Source organism: Drosophila arizonae, chromosome X (genome assembly GCF_054131065.1).
Source record: "Drosophila arizonae isolate 15081-1271.41 chromosome X, UAZ_ARI_1.0, whole genome shotgun sequence".
NCBI classification, from domain to species: domain Eukaryota; kingdom Metazoa; phylum Arthropoda; class Insecta; order Diptera; family Drosophilidae; genus Drosophila; species Drosophila arizonae.
Window position 1 is genome coordinate 29,133,416 of NC_142927.1, and position 23,371 is coordinate 29,156,786.

The following is a 23,371-nucleotide window of genomic DNA, read 5'->3' on the forward strand; positions in this document are numbered from 1 at the left end:
GGGGCTGAGGCAGAGGCTGAGGCTGAGGCTGAGGTTGGAGCTGGGGCTTGGGCATCAGTTACTAATTCCAGCCCCGCCGCCTCGGCAACATAATTCTTGTCGCAGCCACCTGCCGGGCTGCTGGCAGGAGAAACGGCTTGAAATTTCAATTAAAAACTGTAAACTTTTGCCGGCGCTGCTGCGGAGGGGCAGTGGCGTTATTTTTGAAAAGTTATTCATAACATTGAATCAATGGTAAAAAGGCAAAGTCCAAGTCCGATGCGAAAGAGCATTGTGCATGGAAATTCAACAACGGCCACAGGGCATTTTATCAGCACTCGCCACCGTTGACTTGTATTAGGCTGGGCAGCAGGTGGCGGTGGAGGTGGTGGTGGAGGTGGCGGTGCAGTTAGGGCAGCGCTTGGTCCACTGACAGCGATGAGCAGAATTGCTGCTGACGGAACCCGAAGCCAAACAGGCGCCAACATTATCGCCAGCCAGCATTATTCATTATCGTTTGCCCCGCGAGGCGGGCGGGCCAGCGCATTGCAAGTTGGTGACATTGCAACAGATACTTGTGCGAGCTCCGGGTGCTGCAGCAGCAGCTGCTTCAAGTTATGCAATGCCTCTTCCTGGCCGCAGCGGGCATTCAGGCTGTACAATGGACCCTCGGCCAGCCACCCGTCACCCGCCGCCCGCCGCCCGGGGCCTGCCACCTTTGCCCGCAGCCCAGGGCCTGCCTTTGAGCCACATAAAAGTCGGGCTCCAGACAAAGTTTTGCACTGTCAAATAAAAACGAAACAGCCAACAGGAAAAGCAATACCAACGACGTCGCCGTCGACTGCCGGCGCACAAAAACTTCCGTTTCATCTTGTCCGCCAGCAATTGCTGGCGCCCCTCGCGCGCCGTGTCGACCCGAGCTGGTCATCGGAATGGAAGGCACTGCTACCGCTATCAGGCCAACTAAACGGGCATAAGAATTATCGATATCGATACATGGAGATGTGAAAGAATTGCAAACTCCACAGAGGAGCTATCAAAGCATTAACAGTTGGGTGAGCAAGAAGTGCGTATACTCAAATCAGAAATAAAACCAGGAATGCTATCAAAGGATATACTCGATACCACACTCGATATATGTTAATTTGAAAGAAAATCTGATACAAGCATTTCAGCTTTATTCCAAGTGAATAGGCTATCAAAGCTAGAAGTTATTGCTAGACCAAAATTTTATGGTAATTTTTTTTAAACTCTTTCTGTTCGCGCTCTTAAGTTTCGTTGCTCGCACAGTCGCAACTGTGATTGTGATTGCTACTCGCATTGTTGTTGTTGTGACAATGCAACTGCCGCATTTATGTCTCAAGTCTTGCAGGCGAACATGTCACACACCCACACACACACCCATTGACCAGCACGTGGCCGCCTTGAAACCTGCATCCTCCGTATCCTCCTGTAACCCGCTTAGGGCTCACGCAGACAGTTGCTTTCGGTTGGCATCAGATTTTCATGGCTCGCACAGTTTGAGCTTTGCATATATTTTGCATTTATGCAAAGACGCTGGGCTCCGCCGCGTCTGTGTGCTCAGTCAGCTCCCCTTGAGTTGCTGCTCCTCGGCCCCCCGCAATACAGCATACAAAAAACGAAATGGAGCGCAGCTTGTAGCCCAAATAAAAGGCAAAGCAGCTGCTACGCCCACTGCAAAAGTTTAAACTTTTGTGTTCTATGCGGTTTTTCTGTGACATTTTTGTAGATTTAGCTTTGGGCCTGTTGAACGAGTCGACCAAACTGTAGAGACCTACCCATCCGCACACCCGACCATCCGCCCACATCCCAGCCACGCCCAGCATCATCATCCAGTTGGCTCTGTCTGCTCGGCAGTCAGCTTTATGAAATTTTCGGCTAGCAATCGCCTTTATTTATTTTATTTTATTTTTTATTTTATTTATTTTTTTTTTTGTATTTATATTTATTTCTTGAGGTCGCTGCTCGCCGAGCATTTGTGGTTAATGAATACTTCTTGAGGGCTAAACGAAAACTTATATTTTTAACAGTTTGCGCCATTTGCAAAGCCGTAGATCTTACAGCAATTGAAATAAGTTTGATGGCCGACCATAATACTCCTGGCTTGACTTGTAATAAATGAAACGCTTTGAGGATAAATAATAACTAAGAGTGCTTTAGTCGGGTCTGCTCGACTAGGAGATACCTGGAGTTCTTAGGTTCTTTTACGAATGCATAGCAATACGAGATCACAGCGTTCACATAGACAGACAGATGGACGGTGAATGGAGATGAAGACAGACAGACAAACAGACAGACGTATGGGGTGGACGGATAGAAGGACATACGGCGATAAAGACAAACAGACGGCCGTATGGAGAGACGGATGAACGTACAGATATAAGGACGGGGAGATAGACAGATGGACTGGCAGACGGACGGGCGGGCGGGCGAACAAGTAGATGGACGGAGGGATATATGCACATACGGCTATAAGGATAGATAAGGCCGTTATAAGTACGGTCAAACGGTCGGACGGACGAATGGACGGACATCTGAGTAGCACTTAAAATTAATAAATCGCAATCGCTGTCGATAAAATTCTGTAATTTATTGACTTCGCTGTGCCAAAGAAACAAAACGATATCATAGACTAGCTCTGTAGCTCCATAGAAAGAATTAGTTATAAATCAAACCTATGTATGTGTATATACATATGTATATATCTTTCCCAATTCAGCTCATATACTATATGCCATTTTTATCAGCAATATCTTATCAACGATTGACTCGCATACATATAATGTGTAGGGAAGCCTTCTCTGCAATGGCTGTAACAATTGCGTTTCTCTAGTTGCGTCGCATAACGGCAATATTTATATTATTCCGGCGAACTGCTGCGGGCCGCTCTGTGCAGCTCTGCAGTCAAATAACAACTACTTGGCGAGTTTTCAGGCTACGAGCAAACAGCCGTTCTGACCGAATGATTACAAATCGCTGTCCAAATTGAATATTCGGCTCGTATACCCTGTTCCAGGTGTCTGCAGTAGGCTATGACAAGCGATTGCCTAAGTAGGATTACAAGGGATTACGGATGTTAAGTTCTCTTCTTGTTTCTCGGTAAATAAATCTAATGTACTATTATTTTATTTGTGAGTTTCAAAAACTTCATTACACCACCCTCTTATACATTCCTTGCAAAGAAACTTTGGAATTTAAACATTAGTTAAATGTAGTAATACTAATTTTATATGTTTCCCTGTGTGAAAATGTCTCTCTTGTCTATAGTGCGCTCAGTGCTTGAAATGCTGTACATTCATCATGCTTGAGATGTATGCCTATTTAGCGGAGCTGATCGACTCTTATATGTACATATATAAGAAATTCTACCAACTAGGAATATTCTCCTAACAAATAAACATACATTTTTAACTCAAAGTAACTGAACTCTGTTGCTTTCTTCAGTCTCTAAGCTCGGGCGTTTAGGATAGTCGTAACGCTTTCGGCTCAAAGGTAAAATCATGAATATTATAGAGTTAAGAGACGCAAATGAGATTACCGTTAGAACCATATTCTTGCTTTAACCCTTGTAATACAAATACATATTTATTTGCTTGATGAAACTATTCACTAAGTTACTCCAACAATTTGCTATCTTGCTGTCTGTTCAGCCTATTTAAACCTACTTAGATTGTCGTTGCAATATTTTGTAATACCTCCAACCAATTGAAAATTGAAAATCAGGGTATACTGTTTTTTTTTTTTTTTTTTTTTTTTTTTTTTTTTTTGAGAGGCAGAAGGACGCGTGGCAATGGCATAATGTATACATATATATTTTGGTGGTCATGTTCCATCTGTTAAGCTCTTTGTTTTTTTTTTTTTTTACCATGGTGTGTGGATGGATGCGTATGAAGAGACGCAACGAATTATTGGATATCAGCTCAGAAAGATTCGGGAGATCTCTTAGTCGAGCAGTCTCGCCGAGAGCTTTTTTTCTAGTATATATAAAAATGGAAAACTAAACTTAGTTTAAGGTTTGATTGAATGCTTTTCTAGTTTGCTATTGCTATGCAGCAACTTGTATTGGAATATAGAATGAGATGTTAAAAAAGGCACTTGTTTGTGAGTATGGGAGAGATAGTTCAATGTTTAGAGAACTTGTTTGACATGATTGTCAATAATTATATTTCGATTAATTAATTATTCTTCAGATTGCGTATTATATAAGTATATAAGTATTACCATTTTATAATGTCGAAAAGAGCTTGTAAAATATAAAACATAAAAAATATGGAAAATGTTTAAGTATATCTCAAGTGTAAAGCCAACACAAAGCTTAACTTATATGTGAAAACATTTTTAGCTAAATCTCAAACAAAGTGAACTTTTATGTCAATAAATTTGATGCTATGTCAGCTAATTGTAGATCCCCTATTAAAGCCAATCGGAAATATGTTATAGCCGAAAAGAGAGCGAGAGAGGTGATTAACTTATGTAATTACACTTATATAAACATTATGAGATTGTTTAATTTCAAACGTGATTAACCTTGGCTACAACTACCTTGGTAACAACAGCTTGATGTAATTGCGACATGAATCTTTCTCGCAAGAGAACTTCTTACATAATGCGAATTGCACTATGTACATACACATATAATGGAATAAGTTTAGGTTCGTGTGAGCTTTGCACCTTTTACCGATCAAAGCCATCTTGCTTAATTGCAGTGTAAGTCCGTAGAAATCAAACGCCTAAGCTGGTTTTTTCAATTGAAAATGAGTTAGTGCAATTGCTAATCAGTGAGAGAGGCAGAGAGAAACAAAATCTGAAGCCAGCCACTCGGAGGTCAGCTCCATTCGCGTTGGCTTTGAGTCGGTTTGCCAGCTCTGCTGTGAATAGTTGATTTAGCGCAATTCAATCGCTGAGCTCAATCAAGCTCTAGTATCAGCTCCGGAATTGTGGTTAGCTGCAATCACCCATCGATGACGTCACATGCGCTGCTGTCGCTGACACTGCTGCTGGCGGCCGCCCAGCTGAGGGCACAGCAGATTGAAACAAACAGCGCGAGTAGTGAGTAGATCAGCCTGGGAATATGCAGTCATACAACTCTTATCCAATTAGCAGAGGTCTACTTCGGAAACTGCAATACGGAGAACTACGGCTCCGGACGTTGTGTCTACAGCAGCAATTGTGATTTCTACGATGTGAACTTGCTAAAGGCGGTTGTCAAAAGTGTTTGTCGCTCACAGCAGCGCCCTGAGTTGGTGAGTTCAGTGTCGAGAGAGACAGACAGCGGAAGGCAGAAACTAGTAGCATCTATGTAATATACATGATATGGCTAGGTCGATAAAAATTAGTCAACACAACACTACAAGGACAAAAGTGAATATCCGATGGATAGTGGGGGGAAGGATAGGAAGAGAGACATCAATTCACTTGACTGACAGCAAGAAGAAGAAACGAGTAAACGTATGAATGTAATTGCTGATATGTGGATGGCTCGAACTAGAATTGGAAAATATGAATATCAGCCTTTATTGTAGAGATGGATTAGTCGAGTCCATTGGTGATAATCAGATCACAAAAATAACACACTGCAGCTGTGACAGCTAGAGTTATTGAGGGTTATCTATAGACACAACGAACTGCCGAAACAAACTGGCGAGCTAAGCCACTTTTAATCACTGTCAACAGGCTATACCTAGTATGCGATCTATGGCAGATACAGAGGGTCCACACAGCAAAAGCTTGATGTGATGGGCAAGCCCGCATTGGCAAGGTCAAGGCCATTCACACCCGATTTGATCTATCCCTTGCAGATTTGTTGTCCACGTGAGCAAAGCGTGTTGCCTTTGCTGGCGGGTCGCTCGCAAAAGAACTCATCAGCCGTGGAACAGGGAAGGACCTTCCCAGCTGCACCCGCCACGCCCGATGAACTGCCCAGGCACCCGCATTGCGGCACCTCATTTGCATTCAAGGTGTACGGCGGCCACATAACGGGTCTTCTGGAGTTTCCCTGGACCACGCTGCTGGAGTATACAGTGATCGCCGGCGGACAGAAGCAGCACAGCTGCGGCGCCTCGTTCATCGCTCAGCGCTGGCTGCTCACCGCAGCGCACTGCGTGCACCAGAGCTTCGTGGGCGCCCATCGAAGACTGACCGGCGCCCGGCTGGGCGAGTGGAACAAGACTAGCGACCCGGACTGCCTAACGGCCTGGAACGGGCAGCGAGAGTGTGCGCCGCGCCACATCCAAGCAAGCATCGATCGGCAGCTGGTGCATCCGCAGTTCGACGTGGCCAACTTGACCCACGACATCGCACTGCTGCGTCTCGCACAGCCCGTCGACTGGAGCCAGCTGCCGCACGTGGAGCCAGTGTGTCTGCCGCCCGTGCGAGGCTCGCGCGCCGATCAGCTGGTGGGCAGCGCTGTGGACGTCTCCGGCTGGGGTCTGACCGAGCACGACAACAAGCCGAGCGAGGTCAAGCTCAAGGCCGTGCTCTACGTGCAGCCGCAGGAGCAGTGCCGCACGTCCTTGCGCAAACACGACTACACGCTCTCCGAAGGCCAGTTCTGCGCCTCGGGCGGCATTCACGTCGACTCCTGCTCCGGCGACTCGGGCGGTCCGCTCACCGTCGAGGCCTACTCGCCCCAGAGGGACCGCTTCGTCTACCAGGCCGGCATCGTATCCTATGGCAAAAGGTACTGCGGAGTGTCCGACTTCCCAGGCGTCTACACCAGAGTCAGCAGCTACGTCGACTGGATCGAGCACACCATTGAGAGCAACAGCGATGCTGCAGCAAAAGCGGGCCCATAGGTGATAGTTGATCCGATTATTATACTAATATATACTAATAGATACATAGTAATTTACTATTCTCATCAGCTCAATTCTGTTTACCGATACTCGTTCATAGCATGCACATTGACTTGACCTAATATACAATTTTCGATATTTGATTTCTTGAACGAGCATTGCATAAGCAGTTACAGCCGACTAAAATATTCCTTATATATTTTCAGCATGTTTCGACATTCTATAGAGATAATATTCGATCGAATTATCAATTCACAATTTTTTTTTTTTTTTTTTTTTTTTTTTATATATATTTTTATTCTAAGTTCCCAATATATTCTAAATACAAGACTTATATGAACTACAAAAGCCAATTGGTACACACTTTTGTATACCCACTAGCACTTGCAAAGTCGGCTATACCCGACAATAATATTTGTTATATATTTTCCACACTTTCAAGATTCACAAGTTTTGTTTTCTTATTGTCCCAAGTTCTCACTATTTTGTGCATACAAGAATTCTACGTATTTTCGACAGATTTATTAGTGCCAGCTGCAGTTTTCATATATCCAGACACGCACGTGTACATTTGTGAATGTATAACATTTCGATAATTTGAATATGCAAATTTGATGCCTCAATATCATAGGCAAACGCATTAAGTAAGCTCTTATATAATCATTTTCAATGAGTTTAGTCAAAATTATGTCACCAACAGAAAACGAACCTAAAACGCGACTAAAAATGGACACATTTTAATTTCTGCGCATTGCCGTTTGTCACGATTGATAGATCTAGAGATTGCGTAAAACACACACGACAGAGTGTAATTAACAGGATTGTGACGTCATTAACTCGATTTACGGTCTACGGTCTGCGTTTTGTTAATATAATTCTACAAACTCCCTATAGCAACTGCGAATCGCCTATTCCCTTAATTATGAGCATATATTGATTGTCACGCAGAGAAAACATTTACGGTTCGATCTTATCGGGCGACTTTATTAAATTTTTCAATTTGAATAGTTTTTGCTCTAAAAGCATTGACTGAAATTAGTTTTCCGGTTTGTGGAACACCTTAAATGTCGATAAGCCCTTGGCTAAACACCTTTTTCTGTGTGGGGTCATTCCGTAGATAACACCCCAAGACAAATACCATAAATTTTATAAAGATATTGTTGAATTCGTGTATAAACGAAAATAAGTTAAAGCCCTGGGAATTCAAAGTTTTTGTTTCCATTTAATCATTTCCTTTCTCCAGCTGACTTTATTGAGTTAACTGCTCTCCGTTGCTACGCCATCGATAAGATCGATCCCCTTGCCCCTTGCAAATTCAATAGTCGATCAATACGAGTCTTTGTCTTAGAAGAAAGAACAGCCTTAAATTAAATACTATGCCTATGACTTAGATACGAGCTGCGGACATTCAGCAAAGGGAAAGAACAAACAAATCATCAGTTGATTGGCTGAAAACTGAAGATTATTCAATTTAATGGAAAGTTTTGATGACATCAGCGAGCTGCCAATCATTGTAGGGTAATACCTCGCAGCCAAACATACGACAGCTTCAAGTCACTCCCAGCACTGTTCATAAAACATATACATGGGCTTTTATTATCATTACCCATTCATCATGAGCTAATAGAGGGTATACTGGACACAAGCATGCACGCGGATAAAATAAAGAAAGCACTGTTAATCAGGGTAATGAGCCGAGTAGTTGTCTAAGCGTCGCTGGCTAGTGTTTGGTCCACTCAGATCATGATTACATCCCATCGACAATAGCTTCACTTGTCTTTCAGAAAATTAAGAAATACTGCAAACTGCGCGTTGGATCATAGTTGGATTTTTATTGTTTCAGTACCTCTTGTTAAATTTACAGAGATCTATTTTGTAGGAGCTTCACTTAATTTACAGATATTTTTAGAATCTTGATCTAAGGGAGATGAGGCGGAATGATTAAGTTTTCACATATATCGACAGCGACTTCCAGATAAGAGAGATGTGTCTTTGGTTAAGATTACACTATCTTCAAGCCTTAACATTGGCAAACACTCGTAGTCTCGCATCTCTAATCGAAGCACAAATATCACTGTTCACAATCTTGTATAGAATACTTGTATAGTCGAATATAGTCCGGAAAAGTGCATATCTTTATGAGGTATAGGTATCGTTTATTTGTCTACATGTTCGTTACATGCATTACACAGCTTACAACTGTTAATACTACTGCGTGGATGTGCATAAATTACAATAATCAATAAATACTAAAAACAAACATAGTATAAATACTACAGTACAATTATAATAAATTAAATCGTAAGTGCCTAGCGAATACAAAAAAAAAAATTATAATAATAACCCGAAGAAGACGACTCTTCCCTGTCCCACTCACTTCACTTGTTTCGCGCAAAGATCACGGCGCGCCGACAGCGATCGCGATGATCGCGCATTTTACCCGCCGGACAGGGTCGCTTGACCCGACTGGAGATGAGCAGCTGGCCGGTTAGCGTCTTGCTGCGCGGACTGTAGAAGATAAGGCGACGCGCCTCTGTCGATTGGCTGCACTGGCCTAGCAGCAATATGAGAACACATCCCACGGCGAGAATCAGGCGTTGCAGCTGCATGTTGATCGGCGGATTGGCGAGATGGCAGAGTTCACTTGGTTTGGTTTTGGCTTTGGCTATTTCTTTGGCTTTGGCTTTGCTTATTTTCGTTGTTTGTTCGGACCGGGCGTGCGAGATTCTTTCGACGCTGGACTGACTACGACTGCGTACGATCGTCGATGTTGTGGCTGTAGTCGTAATTGTAGTCGACGCTGCCCTGTCGATGTTTTCAATACTTAATGCGCCGCTGTCAGATTAGATAAGGGCATTCCACACGATCCGCTCGCTGATAAGATACGCGATAGGCATGGGCTGGCGAGCTCCTCTACATACCAGCAAGTGGAAACCACATTTGTTGCCCCTGGACTGTAACTGGCAGCGGCCAGTCGCTTCTATTTTTGTATCTTAGTAATGGGCAGCCGCCTGCCACTCACAACAGCACACACAGTCTGTGACGAAAGCGTGCGGGAATTCACTCGGCGAATTCCACGACAATGCGTTGCGCTGCGTCCACAAATCGGTTACGTCATGGTCCGTGACATCAAACTTCCGGCCATATTCCTACCAAATTATTCGCAATTGCAGCTCACGCCTGAAAATATACTGCAAAACTTGCCAATCGAAAGCTTTGCTAGCGCCAGCCCCTCCCCGTCAGTTTCGTTTCTGCTATGTGTAACCAGAAATATGCTTATCAGATCTAAGGCTGGCTATCAACTGGAACAAGCCTAAGTAGAATGGTATAACAAAAAAGATTGCAATAGATCGCAGCCTGAATTAAATGCTAAATAATGAATACAAATTGTTAAAAGTGATCTCATTATATAACGGACGTGTTTAATTACACCCATGTAGAATAAAACAGATCTCTGTTTAGATACCAATTATTATATATAGAATAGAACTGCTTAGATACTTAATACGAGATCCTAAAATACTAAGTAAACCCTTAGATCTTCTGTTTATATTGTAACAACAAAAAGTAGGAACGTTGCAGTCGGGCGTTACCGATTGCAGAATACGCATTCGCAGCCCAAGTGCTGTCAACCCGAGCATGAATATTGAGAATATTGAGAAATCATTTATATTTAGTACATCTTTGCAAATAAGATCTTTAAATTACAAGTATAATTTACATAATTTTAATTTTTTTAATATTTTGGATACCGGCTGCAAGCTAATTAAAGATTAGTTCGATTTCCCCATACATGTGCCCACATTCACCGTTTATTCTATGCGTACAGACAGAAACGTTCTAGCATATTCTAAGAATTGCCATTGATTTCTGGATTTTCTAGTTGTTACTATAGTTTTGTCAGATGACTCTCTGTTGTGAAGTTATTCTATTTTAGCTACTAGCTGGTCAAGCAAAGTAGTGGCGGCGATGTTTACGACGACGCAAGTCGCGTTAGATAACGAGGGCTCAAAACCTCTTCGGTGTTATATGTTTTTCATATCTGTTTTTATACCCTGAACTCATTTTCAATGGGAAATCTGAGTTGAGTCTGCCTGTCCGTCCGTCCGTCCGTCGGTCTGTCCGTCTGTCAGTATTGTTGAACGCGTCGATTTCAGAAGATATAAGCGCTAGAGACCTCAATTTTTTTGTAAAATGTCTGTGTATACCACGCGGATATCGAGCTTTGCGTTAAAAATCGATAACTTGTTCTGTTATTTTGTTATCGATGAAAAACATTATCGAAGAATAGTAATAAATTTATATCTGGTACATCTTTAACGATAGAGTCGCCAAAATTTTAATGTAGATTCTTATGTACTTTATAGAATTTCGATTTTTGGTAAAATAAAAATAACAAGTAAGAAAGCTCTAGTCGAGACTACTCGACTACGAGATCCCCTGAACCCTTGGAGTAATAGCTATTTCAATAATTTTTCGCGTCTATCAGCTTACACAAGAAACACGCACACACACACACACACACACACACACACACACACACACACGCACGCACGCACGCACGCACACACAGGCATACATACACACACATACATACACACACACACACATACACAAACAATTACATACATATACACACACAAGCATAAACACGCATGGGCGGCAGTGAGCGCTTACTATGAGAACTTAATTGCTTAATAACTTTTTTTGTGGACGTACGATCTTCATGAAACTTTTAGATTATGATTATAACATGGATATGCATGTAATTGCCAAAGCACAAGTCTCTAGTATTTGAAATACGCTTTTTACAAAAGTGAGGGTGAGGGGGTGAATTTAAGGGTGGGGGGTAAATTTTAACAAAAACCGAAATTGTATAAATTGCATATAAGTATACATTAAAAATTTTGAGACTCTAGCAACAAAGGTGTAGAAGATATAATTTTATAACTGGTTTTCGATAAGGTTTTTTATCGATAAAAAAAGATCGGGATGAGTTATCGATTTTTAATGATAAACTTGATATGCGCGCTGTAATTACGGACATTTTAAAAAAAATTTGAAGTCTCTAGCTCTTATATCTTCTGAAATCGACGCGTTCATACATACGGACAGACGGACGGACGGACGGACGGACGGACGGACAGACAGACGGACAGGGCCAAATCGACTCAGCTCGTCGCCCTGATCAAGAATATATATACTTTGTGGGGTCTGCCACGCCTCCTTCTGCCTGTTACATACTTTTAACAAAACCATTATACCCTGATTTCCCATTTTCAATGGGTTCAGGGTATAAAAACTAGAAACTTGTGCTTTGGCAAATGCATGCAGTGTGTTTAGACGTGTGTGTGTGTGCTTGTGTGTGTGTGCCTGTGTCTTGTGTAAGCAGAAAGAAAAATTATTGAAATAGCTATTGCTCGAAGGGTTCAGGGGATCCCGTAGTCGAGCAGTCTCGACTAGAGCGTTCTTACTTGTTATAAATTAAATACTTTATTGGGAATCAGATATTTTATTTGTATAAGTTTAAATTTGTTTCTTCTTAATAACCCTAAATGCATATATATATATATATATATATATATATATATATATATAAATGATGTCAGAGTGGACGCGATAAGCGATGCGATAATGTTGAGCGACAATGTGCGAGAGAGCTCTGCATGCAGATTTACATTTAATCGCTTGAATCGCTTACATGTAATCGCTGTAATCGATTCTGAATCGCTTTCTTGCTTTATCGCATAATAAAGATTTTCTTAAACGTTTTTTGTTGCGTGCTAAGCTGAAATAACCGTTGGTTAGTGTGTGTAAGATATGTTCTTTTTCGCAACACTTTCCTTGACTAGATTTGAGTACTTTGACATTTGATAATCTTTCATAAAAAGGTGGAAATCAACAAAATCTTCCAGCATCTTGCTCTACGCTGATAAAATTCAATAAATAGCAAATAACCGAGCCAAGACTGATGATAGCAATGAGTCTTATGTATTCTCCATTTACTCAAGAATGTGGGTACAAGAGATCCGGAAAATGGAGCTGCCACGATGAGCAGGTTATATTGAATTAAAATTCAATATTTTTATATTCAAAACTATCGACATATTTCTTATTGTCTTGTACCGACTTACAAAAAATAAATTATAACATCATTTAAATCAAAACATTATCAATATTTTGTTGCTTTCCCATTTCATATAGTTCAGATGACTATCTATATATACATATTATCTCTTTTAAGCTGTCGAATATAAATATAGATCAAATTTAAAGATATATGTAGATACTCCCGCCCCAGAGGGCGTAACTTGGTCTGTAAGGTTTATATCTATATTTATTGCAAATCTATACGAAAATTTCAAGTTATTAAAACATGATTATAATAAAACAAGTAAGAAAGCTCTAGTCGAGACTGCTCGACTACGAGATCCCCTGAACCCTTGGAGTGTTAGCTATTTCAATAATTTTTCGCGTCTTTCACAAACACGTACGCACACACAGGCATACATACACACACACGCATACAGACACAAACGCATACACACACTCACATACACACACACATACACAAACACATACACACACATACACACACAAGCACCCACGCATAAACACGCATGGGCTGCAGTGTGCGCTTACTATGAGAACTTAATTGTTTAATAACTTTTTTTATGGACGTACGATCTTCATGAAACTTTCAGATTATGATTATAACATGGATATGCATGTAATTGCTAAAGCACAAGTCTCTAGTATTTGAAATACGCTTTTTACAAAAGTGAGGGTGAGGGGGTGAATTTAAAGGTGGGGGGTAAATTTTAACAAAAACCGAAATTGTATAAATTGCATATAAGTATACATTAAAAATTTTGAGACTCTAGCAACAAAGGTGTAGAAGATATAATTTTATAACTGGTTTTCGATAAGGTTTTTTATCGATAAAAAAAGATTGGGATGAGTTATCGATTTTTAATGATAAACTCGATATCCGCGCTGTAATTACGAACATTTTACAAAAAATTTGAAGTCTCTAGCTCTTATATCTTCGGAAATCGGCGCGTTCAAACATACGGACAGACGGACAGACGGACGGACGGACGGACGGACAGACGGACAGACAGACAGACGGACAGGGCCAAATCAACTCAGCTCGTCACCCTGATCAAGAATATATATACTTTGTGGGGTCTGCCACGCCTCCTTCTGCCTGTTACATACATTTCAACAAAACCATTATACCCTGATTTCCCATTTTCAATGGGTTCAGGGTATAAAAAATTAATGAAGTCGATGCAGAATTGTCTTATGTCCCATACCCCAATGCCATTTTAAAAAATTTTTAGATGTAGGTCATAATCTGCTTATTGTAAATTTTCAGAGTCCACCTTCAATTTTTTTTTTTTCCAACAATGCTAATACATATACTCCTATTACTAATTAAACAAGGACATAGATCTAAAACTTACTATAATATATTTACTATATATATAATTAACGGTTTTTTGACGGTGTGGATTGATCGGTCTTAAAAGTCTTTTCAAAAGAATCTCTTGCTCACATTAAAATCTAAACAATCATAAACCCTGGGAGAATCGAATGCTCAGCTATTCTTTTCTCTTCATATCTGATAAAATGCTGATATGCCAGTTTATCCATTCGTTTCTTTATTGTTTTTTTTTTTTATACCCTGAACCCATTGAAAATGGGAAATCAGGGTATAATGGTTTTGTTGAAATGTATGTAACAGGCAGAAGGAGGCGTGGCAGACCCCACAAAGTATATATATTCTTGATCAGGGCGACGAGCTGAGTCGATTTAGCCCTGTCCGTCTGTCTGTCTGTCCGTCTGTCCGTCTGTCCGTCTGTCCGTCCGTCCGTCTGTCCGTCTGTCCGTCTGTCCGTATGTTTGAACGCGTCGATTTCCGAAGATATAAGAGCTAGAGACTTGAATTTTTTTTTAAAATGACCGTATATACAGCGCGGACGTCGAGTTTGCTTTTAAAATTCGATAAATCATCCCGTTATGTTTTTATCGAGTAAAAACATTCAAGTTCAAATCAGGTGCCTCTATAGCTAATTGTGAATGATTTTTCTTTTTTCAAATTTCTCAAATATTCAATATAATATGTAGATCATATGCTGAAAGTTTCATTAAATTCCGTTCAGTCAAAAATTAATAAAAAATAATCAAATATTTGGCCAATTAACAAACGCACGTGCAGCAGCTACAACAAAAACATCACATCAGCTGTTAGTTTCGTTTAGTTTTGGTAGATGGCGCAGCAGCAGTGAATCTATTTGAGTTTTGCCAGCGCCACCAGCAGGAGTGGGGTGGCCTAGTGTGTTAGGTGCATGACGCTCGATCAAGAAGTCGCGGTTCGAATCCCGATCGGTGCAACACTGATGTTTTTTTTTTTTTAATTGTTTCAAAATATTTTTATATTTTCATAAATACGTTTTCTATTTAATTTATATTTTTAAATACACCGAAATTGAAATTTTAACTATACTTTATGTGCGTTTTTAATAGTTTGGTTATTCTAGCAGATTCTTAGAATCACATCAGCAGTTAGTTTCATTTAATTTTGGTAGATGGCGCTGCAGCAGTGAATCTATTTGAGTTTTGCCAGCGCCACTAGCAGGAGTGAGGTGGCCTAGTGTGTTAGCAGCATGACGCTCGATCGAGGAGTCGCGGTTCGAATCCCGATCGATGCAACTGATGTTAATTTTTTTTTAATTATTTCAAAATATTTTTATATTTTATTAAATGAGTTTGGTATTTTATTTATATTTTTAAATACATCGAAATTGAAATTTCAGCCATACTAAATGAGCATTTTTATTTGTTGGGTTCAGGGTAGTATCTAGTCGAGCACTCTCGACTAGAGTTTTCTTACTTGTTTTTATTATACCCTGAACCCATTGAAAATGGGAAATCAGGGTATAATGGTTTTGTTGAAATGTATGTAACAGGCAGAAGGAGGCGTGGCAGACCCCACAAAGTATATATATTCTTGATCAGGGTGACGAGCTGAGTTGATTTGGCCCTGTCCGTCTGTCTGTCTGTCCGTCTGTCCGTCTGTCCGTATGTTTGAACGCGTCGATTTCCGAAGATATAAGAGCTAGAGACTTCAAATTTTTTGTAAAATGTTCGTAATTACAGCGCGGATATCGAGTTTATCATTAAAATTCGATAACTCATCCCGATCTTTTTTTATCGATAAAAAACCTTATCGAAAACCAGTTATAAAATTTTATCTTCTACACCTTTATTGCTAGAGTCTCCAAATTTTTTATATATGCTTATATGCAATTTATACAATTTCGGTTTTTGTTAAAATTTACCCCCACCTTTAAATTCACCCCCTCACCCTCACTTTTGTAAAACGCGTATTTCAAATACTAGAGACTTGTGCTTTGGCAATTACATGCATATTCATGTTATAATCATAATCTGAAAGTTTCATGAAGATCGTAAAAAAAATTTATTAAACAATTAAGTTCTCATAGTAAGCGCACACTGCAGCCCATGCGTGTTTATGCGTGGGTGCATGTGTGTGTATGTGTTTGTGTATGTGTGTGTGTTTCTTGTGTAAGCTGAAAGACGCGAAAAATTATTGAAATAGCTAGCACTCCAAGGGTTCAGGGGATCTCGTAGTCGAGCAGTCTCGACTAGAGCTTTCTTACTTGTTTTTATATAAGGTTAGCCAAACGACGTTCATCTATCCTTCTCTCCACTGGTGCGGTTCAATGTCTTTTTACTTCCACGCAAAATATAGCTAATTCCCATGTAAACAAAGAGCTTACTGGTACCACTTAAATACAAAGGCTTTTTCCGACCGACTTCTTCAATACGATGTAAGCTATCGTGGCTCGAATTGATATGGTCGGTAAGGTGTAATACGTACATAATTAGCCATGAAGATATCTTCAAAAATGTAAAGTGGGGCATGGGGATCTTTAGATATAATCCGTATTTAAGTCAGCTCTAACAAAAGGGATATTGCTTGGTCTAGTTTTTGTTTATCAGAAAAGCTTTGATTTGACTTGGTGAAAATATTCAAAGTCGGCTGTTTTATAGTTTCTGATAGAGTTGATTTAGATGGCTGTCGAGATAATATGTTCTCTTCTCCGGAAGAAATCAAAAGAAATCTTTTCCGAAGACCACTGATTGAACTATGAACTTTATGATCACCTCCCTAAATTTAAGCCCGACTATAAGTTACCCTGACACAGATCTGATCTTGGAATCATGTTCAGCTTCATGCATGAATGTATGCCAGGAAACTATACTGAAATGAGCAAATATTAAAAACCTCTAATATTCAAAATTTTTGATTCATCACAGGACTCTACAGTACTCGAAGCGGCACAAATTTTTTTTTTTGAAATTGTAATGCTCTAGCTATTTTTGGTTTTTGAGACTTTCGCATCAATACGGATGGATGTCTTTTTGGATGGCTAGATATTCTACAATATGTATACAGTTTATGTGATCTGCCACAAATGCCTGTTACAAAGATTTCCACAATACCACTACATTCCTAATACCCATTTTCAATCATGCTTAGAGAATAAAAATCGCCACGAAAAATAAGTTTTTTTTTTTTTTTTTAATGGATAACCATTTTTTGTGTTATTTAAATTCCATTAATAAAATGTAATGTTGTCACATGGTAAGTACATATATCATTAGAAGCTATTTAAGTAATAAGCAAAAAAAAAACAAAAAAAACAAAAAAACTGTTAGACATCCATAAAACTGTCTTTGGGGTAGGTAAACGTAGGGTGTGAAAGTAATGTAATAAATAGTGCACTGAACGCGAATAAATAGATTTTGATGACGTTTATGTTTAGTTTCTGAGAGAGTTGGAGATTCAGTTGATAGCGCTCGACGATATCCGGTCGCGATGTCAACAGTGCGAGCCATCTGAAAGAGGCAAAAGCAGAGAGTTGAGCACACTCGAGATAAGACACTGGGCCATTGGCCTGGGCCTCAATACACACCTGAACTGTACGATATTAGACGCCGACAGTTGCCCCGATGGTCTCTCATGTGGCACTTCTGGCAGGGCTTCTCCAGGCCGTGCGTGGCCAGTATCTGGCCCCGGGCGATGCCGGGTGGCGCGAAGAAGATCACACGGCGCGATTCACTTGGTGCTGGAGCACACAACACGACCACGAAGAGTAGACACAGCGCGTACAGAAGCAATTGATGGATGCGATGCAGCATCATGATATCGTTCTCTCTTTACTGATGGCTCTCTAGCTCTCTCTCTCTCTATCAATTTTGATCACTCTCTCGTGACAATGCACTCACTCCCTTTTGCTTTCTGTGTTCAACTCTTGTTCTCTCTCTCTCTCTCACTGTATTTCTCTCTATCTCTCTCTCGTTGGTTGCACTTTCGTGAGAATGTGAAATTGTGTAATCGCTATTGGGGGCTGGAGCTCTAGTAGGCCTGGTCTGGTAGCAACCGAGTTATACGCTCCAACGCCGTCAATTAACTGATTATATACGATTTGGGCAAGCAGTTCTTAAGTAAAAGTGGCCTCTGCCTGCCAGCCGAGCATTGGCGTCGTCTTCGACTCCGTCTCCGTCTCCGTATCCGTCTCTGTCTTGATAAACTATACAGGCTACACCACTGACTGAGTGACTGTGGGCAGCACCCTGTATGGGCGAATCTTATCTGAGAGCCGCTACTATGTCATTCGCAATCTGGGTAATTGAATGTCTTGCTTTGCTTTACTTTGCTTTGCCTTGCTTTACGTACTTAACAAATATTCAACGTGACATTAAAATCAGCGCGCGAAGCCCAACTCCAGTTTAGATATCGGTACAAAGAAACGAAGCTTATCATTAGAATTAATTGATATATTGCACGGAACGTGCGGCAGCGCTTCTAAATATAAAACCATTTGGCATCGCTCCAATCGAGCAGATCCTCGAAAATAGTATATGAGCTAATACCTATTTTTTAGTAAGAGCTTCTATCCACTTGTAGATCGCAAGAGAAGAAGGAGAAGCCAGAGTGCCGAAGATGCAATACCCTGCACCTTAGACTCTATCACGTGAGTTAAAAAGCAGATATGTATTCAGATCAAATAGGAATTCACATCTATATTCCGAGTGTAATTTTTTTTTTCCTAAAATTCGTAAAATTCCAATATTTTTGTTAAATTAAAATTGTAATGCCATTTCGTGTTATATGAAATTGAATATACAGATGAAAAATACTTTGTTAATTGCAAGTAATTACTTTAATTAAATTTTGTATATATTAATTAAACTCTTAAGTAAAGTCGTATTTGAACTAAATATAAATACCATTTACCGTTTGAGTTTAGCATATAGTTAAAGTCCGAAAAGCATTGCAACGTATTGCTTATTAGTCAATACGAATTCGATCACCTGTCGCCCAGAACATATGTATAAACATATATAAGATAGCGATAGATGATAGCGATGAGCGCAGTATTGATGAATGAAATTTTATTGGTATAGTATGTGTTTAATTGTCTGTGAATAATGTCAACTATAAATATATATATTTTATCTAGATTGTTTAGAATCGTTAATATAAGTTGCAAAATTTCTTGCTTGAGCCTTGGGCTGTCGACTTCAAGATACCCTGCAGAAGATACAAAGATTGCGGCGGCTCTTAAATAGAAACGATAATTATGGCAATGCGACAACATTTCAATCAGCCCATTCAGCGTTTCCATTGGATACTTAAAAAAGCTAATTTCTATTCCATTGTGTCTCTAAAGACATTTATTGAAAATAAAAAATCTCGCAATTTTACCAAGAAGTAAGCAGAAGTAATTGATTAAATTTTAATTTAATTTATTGAGCAAAGTAATTGAGTATAATATTATGAAAGATAAACTACAAAATTCACGAAAAACAATGTGCATAATTATAAGTATAGAAATGTAATTTTTGTTGAAAATATAATCGCTTATGTAGAGAAATCATTATCAATTAAGTTTCGGGGCTGTAAATTTGAAGGGCGAAAATTGAAATATATGTGAATGTAATGTAATAAACTAATTGGCTATGTTTACTTATAATATTGCAGGAAAAACGTATTCACATTTATGGAAAAATTGCTTAACATTAAAGAGCGCCATGCTAGTCTAGGGTATTCGTTAGACGACTAATTCCAACTAGCTTACATTAACTTGTTTTTGTTTCCGATCGGCTGACCAGTCAACAGACAGCAAGTTAAGCAGCAATCAGCACTTGGAGATATGTTTTCCACATAACCATATATGTATGAACCTTATACAATGTAAAGCAGAGTGAGCGAACTGAGCTATATTAGAGGGGATCATCGCTGGCAGACGTTCACGATTTATTGGGCCCATATTGTGGGCCAAAAACACCGCCGGCAGCATGACTCGCTGGGCCACGATCTGTGTAATCAACTGCAGTGGTTGCCTCATGGCTTTCCTAGAAAGCCCCCGGCTACGTCACAGAGCAGCTGCTATGACAACATGAGTCGAAATTTCCAAAAATGTGATCGAGCCAGTGGCAGGCAAATGCTCCATTATCGATTCGAAAGCGCACGACTGAGTCAGCGCCGTGCGGTTGCTCCCTTTATCTAGGAACACTGTATCTTGTAGTCGTGTATTTTGTATCTGCATTGGTATCTATGGAGTGTCTAGCGCAGTTCGTGAAATTTCGCGTAATTTCATCATGACAAATATGGGCTGGCGGTTGTCTTGTGACGTCTTCTTTTTTTTAATATATTGTATAAACATAATGTATTTGTTAAACGTTAATGAGTTCTGGATAAGCGATAAGGTAACGAGCCCCAGTCCAAAGGTCGCTACACAATCTGCAATCGGCACCGAGCGAGTCAATTCACGGAAATTCGAATATTCACACGGCCGGTGGCCTCACTTACCCGGCGGCAGCGATTGTGATGATCGTACATGTATCCACGCCTGCAGCCCATCCGCCGTGACTCGAACAGCATGCCCCTGCCCACGGCATCCAGGCTGTCGTTCCGGGCCGCCAAGCTCTCATTGCTGCTCAGCGCATTGAAGTAGATCACGCGCGCTGCACTGCCACGCAGCTGGCACAGCATCAGCGCTGCCCAGAGCACGCCCAGCACGGCCAGCCGCCACAGAAGTCCCGAGCGCAACAACATCTTCGTTCTCTTAAGCCAGCACGTCGCTGTCTGACCACCGTTTAGCACGCACCCAGAATCCAGATTCGATATGAACCTTGCTGCTGACACGCTTAATCTGTGTGCTCGCCTCTCCGTCGCGTCGCCTTTTGCGCTCCCTTCGCCCATTCGCCCATTCGCCCATTCGCTTATCAGTCTGTTTACAGTTAAGAAAACACTCTCTATGCGCTGTTCAGCTAATCCAAGCAGGCTGTATTAGCTTGCCCTCACACGACATGAAAGCTGCAAACTAAAACGAGAGTCGAGCAGAGCTACCGCTGATGCTCACTGTTTCCGAGCTAAATCGGAGTGCTGCTAGGGTGGGATGTCTGCTCGAAAGCTGCAACTGATTGGCTGTCATGAGTATTGAGCCTAGCAGCGCATCGTGCAGTCGGTTGGACTCGTTGGCCACGCTTCTGTTTTTGTCAGCGCTGATTAGAAATCCGCCGTCAGCTAAGACACTGCGCAATTGATTATTTCGATATGATTGCATACTTTGCGGCACATAATTCTATTCGATTCACAGCGAACTGCGGCGACAGCTGTTGCTGCAGCATTTGAAATTGGGGGACAGTACGGCTGAGAAAACAAACGCTGCTCTTCTGTTTATGCATGTTTTGTTGCTACACTTGTAATAAGTTTTTATTGGGAGTTAAGAAATTAATTAAGATACCATGTGAGAATGTTGCGAGCGAGCTCTACCGACTGCACAATACCCATTCGCGGTCATCGACAATGGAATCTCTTTTGGTAAAGTAGTTGGAAAGGAGTCTGCAGTAACTTAAGTTTTGCGCTTTACAGTCAAATCATTGCCTGATATATAAGTATATACTTTTATAATATTCTATAGCTCTAACAGACCTCACAATCATTCATAAGATATAAGATATGTCTTTTACATTCGCCACGCCCCTAATGATCGTGACATACATGTATAAGATTCCCCTAACATCTTTAGTTAGAGTCGCAAAATAGCTGTCGAATTTTTAATTGTATGCCACGCCTACTATCTAGTACTATCAACCTTTTGAGCGAATTAAAAAAAAAAAAAAAAAAAAAAAAAAAACAGAATATTATATTTTCCGGATATTTGTCCGATTTGAGAAGCACTTAATATTGAAATATTCACATTCTATATAGACGAATGTACCCATGGGAATATACATACCAAATTTAAAGTATCTAGCCCCATTGGTGACGAAATGGTTTTCGTTCATATGAACGGGCGAATGAACGGACAGACAGACAGCAAAACGGACATTGAATTTCACTTTGAGAATGTGTTGAAAAGTCACTTAAATTATAATGTCTAATAAAAAGCTTTGTTTTGCACATATTGTTGCCCAGTGGTATAAATTGTATTTCATTCGTAATAATAATACTAATATACTAGTTGGGTAGTATATGTATATATAGCTAGCTATGTAGAGGGTATACATGAAATATGTTTCTGCCTCGAACGGGTTGAGTTTCTTTTGATTTGAGGACTGAAGAAGAAGAGCATTTGATCATAGATATCTCTGCATAGCATAGAAATTTTCTGGCAATCATATACAATATGTAGATATTTAACACAGTTGAAAAATCTGAAAGCCTTTTGACACGTTAGATTTTAAGAAAGTTGGAATTTATCTCAGCATCTGAACTAAATAGAACATCATAGCAATGTTGCTATCTAGGGATATAGGCTTAAGAACATTGCAGTGTAAGATTATCTGCGAGAGATTGAGTCAACTATAATATAAATAAGAGCATTAAATCTTGGCATATCTATAATGTAAGACTCTTTCTGACTTGTGACCTTATTTAGTAATTATAATGACAGCCAAGCTTAGATTATTATACCCTGAACCCATTGAAAATGGGAAATCAGGGTATAATGGTTTTGTTGAAATGTATGTAACAGGCAGAAGGAGGCGTGGCAGACCCCACAAAGTATATATATTCTTGATCAGGGTGACGAGCTGAGTTGATTTGGCCCTGTCCGTCTGTCTGTCTGTCCGTCTGTCCGTCTGTCCGTCTGTCCGTCTGTCCGTCCGTCCGTCTGTCCGTCTGTCCGTATGTTTGAACGCGTCGATTTCCGAAGATATAAGAGCTAGAGACTTCAAATTTTTTGTAAAATGTTCGTAATTACAGCGCGGATATCGAGTTTATCATTAAAAATCGATAACTCATCCCAATCTTTTTTATCGATAAAAAACCTTATCGAAAACCAGTTATAAAATTATATCTTCTACACCTTTATTGCTAGAGTCTCCAAATTTTTAATGTATACTTACATGCAATTTACACAATTTCGGTTTTTGTTAAAATTTACCCCCACCCTTAAATTCACCCCCTCACCTTCACTTTTGTAAAAAGCGTATTTCAAATACTAGAGACTTGTGCTTTGGCAATTACA

General features: G+C 40.2%; 4 protein-coding genes across 6 annotated transcripts; 1 reads left to right on the forward strand and 3 right to left on the reverse strand.

The window, feature by feature from the left end:
• The first annotated feature begins 4,821 nt into the window (after window positions 1–4,821).
• On the forward strand, window positions 4,822–6,846 carry Ser7 (serine protease Ser7). Of its 2 annotated transcripts, none has more exons than XM_018017144.2 (3): window positions 4,822–5,049; window positions 5,101–5,243; window positions 5,799–6,846. In XM_018017144.2, the coding sequence occupies exons 1-3, from the start codon at window positions 4,962–4,964 to the stop codon at window positions 6,792–6,794; spliced, it is 1,227 nt and encodes a 408-aa protein (XP_017872633.1). In that variant the 5' UTR covers window positions 4,822–4,961; the 3' UTR covers window positions 6,795–6,846. The 2 variants fall into 2 exon arrangements, with proteins under 2 accessions (XP_017872633.1, XP_017872635.1); XM_018017146.2 differs by having other exon boundaries at window positions 4,823–5,049; window positions 5,104–5,243.
• Window positions 6,847–8,929: 2,083 nt separating this feature from the next.
• On the reverse strand, window positions 8,930–11,175 carry LOC108619971 (uncharacterized). Its single transcript, XM_089475109.1, has one exon. The coding sequence runs from the start codon at window positions 9,401–9,403 to the stop codon at window positions 9,173–9,175; it is 231 nt and encodes a 76-aa protein (XP_089331235.1). The 5' UTR covers window positions 9,404–11,175; the 3' UTR covers window positions 8,930–9,172.
• A 3,589-nt stretch (window positions 11,176–14,764) lies between these two features.
• Window positions 14,765–18,036, reverse strand: LOC108619969 (uncharacterized). Its single transcript, XM_018016812.2, has 2 exons — window positions 17,804–18,036; window positions 14,765–17,726 (listed from the first exon to the last, which is right to left on the reverse strand). Exons 1-2 carry the CDS (start codon window positions 18,030–18,032, stop codon window positions 17,710–17,712), a joined length of 246 nt encoding a protein of 81 aa, XP_017872301.1. The 5' UTR covers window positions 18,033–18,036; the 3' UTR covers window positions 14,765–17,709.
• A 763-nt stretch (window positions 18,037–18,799) lies between these two features.
• Window positions 18,800–21,890, reverse strand: LOC108619967 (uncharacterized). 2 transcript variants are annotated; one of them, XM_089475108.1, is made up of 2 exons: window positions 20,707–21,890; window positions 18,800–18,940 (listed from the first exon to the last, which is right to left on the reverse strand). In XM_089475108.1, the coding sequence occupies exons 1-2, from the start codon at window positions 21,097–21,099 to the stop codon at window positions 18,890–18,892; spliced, it is 444 nt and encodes a 147-aa protein (XP_089331234.1). In that variant the 5' UTR covers window positions 21,100–21,890; the 3' UTR covers window positions 18,800–18,889. The 2 variants fall into 2 exon arrangements, with proteins under 2 accessions (XP_089331234.1, XP_017872299.2); XM_018016810.2 differs by lacking the exon at window positions 18,800–18,940 and adding an exon at window positions 19,624–20,637 and having other exon boundaries at window positions 20,707–21,251.
• Window positions 21,891–23,371: the final 1,481 nt, after the last annotated feature.

Excerpts from the sequence above, each read along its gene's own strand:
- LOC108619971 (XM_089475109.1), bottom strand. The coding sequence starts at position 9,403 with ATGCAGCTGCAACGCCTGATTCTCGCCGTGGGATGTGTTCTCATATTG.
- Ser7 (XM_018017144.2), top strand. The coding sequence starts at position 4,962 with ATGACGTCACATGCGCTGCTGTCGCTGACACTGCTGCTGGCGGCCGCC. Across the intron at positions 5,050-5,100 it reads TGAAACAAACAGCGCGAGTA|CAGAGGTCTACTTCGGAAAC; the intron begins GTGAGTAGATCA and ends TTATCCAATTAG. Across the intron at positions 5,244-5,798 it reads CACAGCAGCGCCCTGAGTTG|ATTTGTTGTCCACGTGAGCA; the intron begins GTGAGTTCAGTG and ends TATCCCTTGCAG.
- LOC108619967 (XM_089475108.1), bottom strand. The coding sequence starts at position 21,099 with ATGGGCGAAGGGAGCGCAAAAGGCGACGCGACGGAGAGGCGAGCACAC. Across the intron at positions 18,941-20,706 it reads ATCACAATCGCTGCCGCCGG|GAAAAAAAAAATTACACTCG; the intron begins GTAAGTGAGGCC and ends TACGAATTTTAG.
- LOC108619969 (XM_018016812.2), bottom strand. The coding sequence starts at position 18,032 with ATGATGCTGCATCGCATCCATCAATTGCTTCTGTACGCGCTGTGTCTA.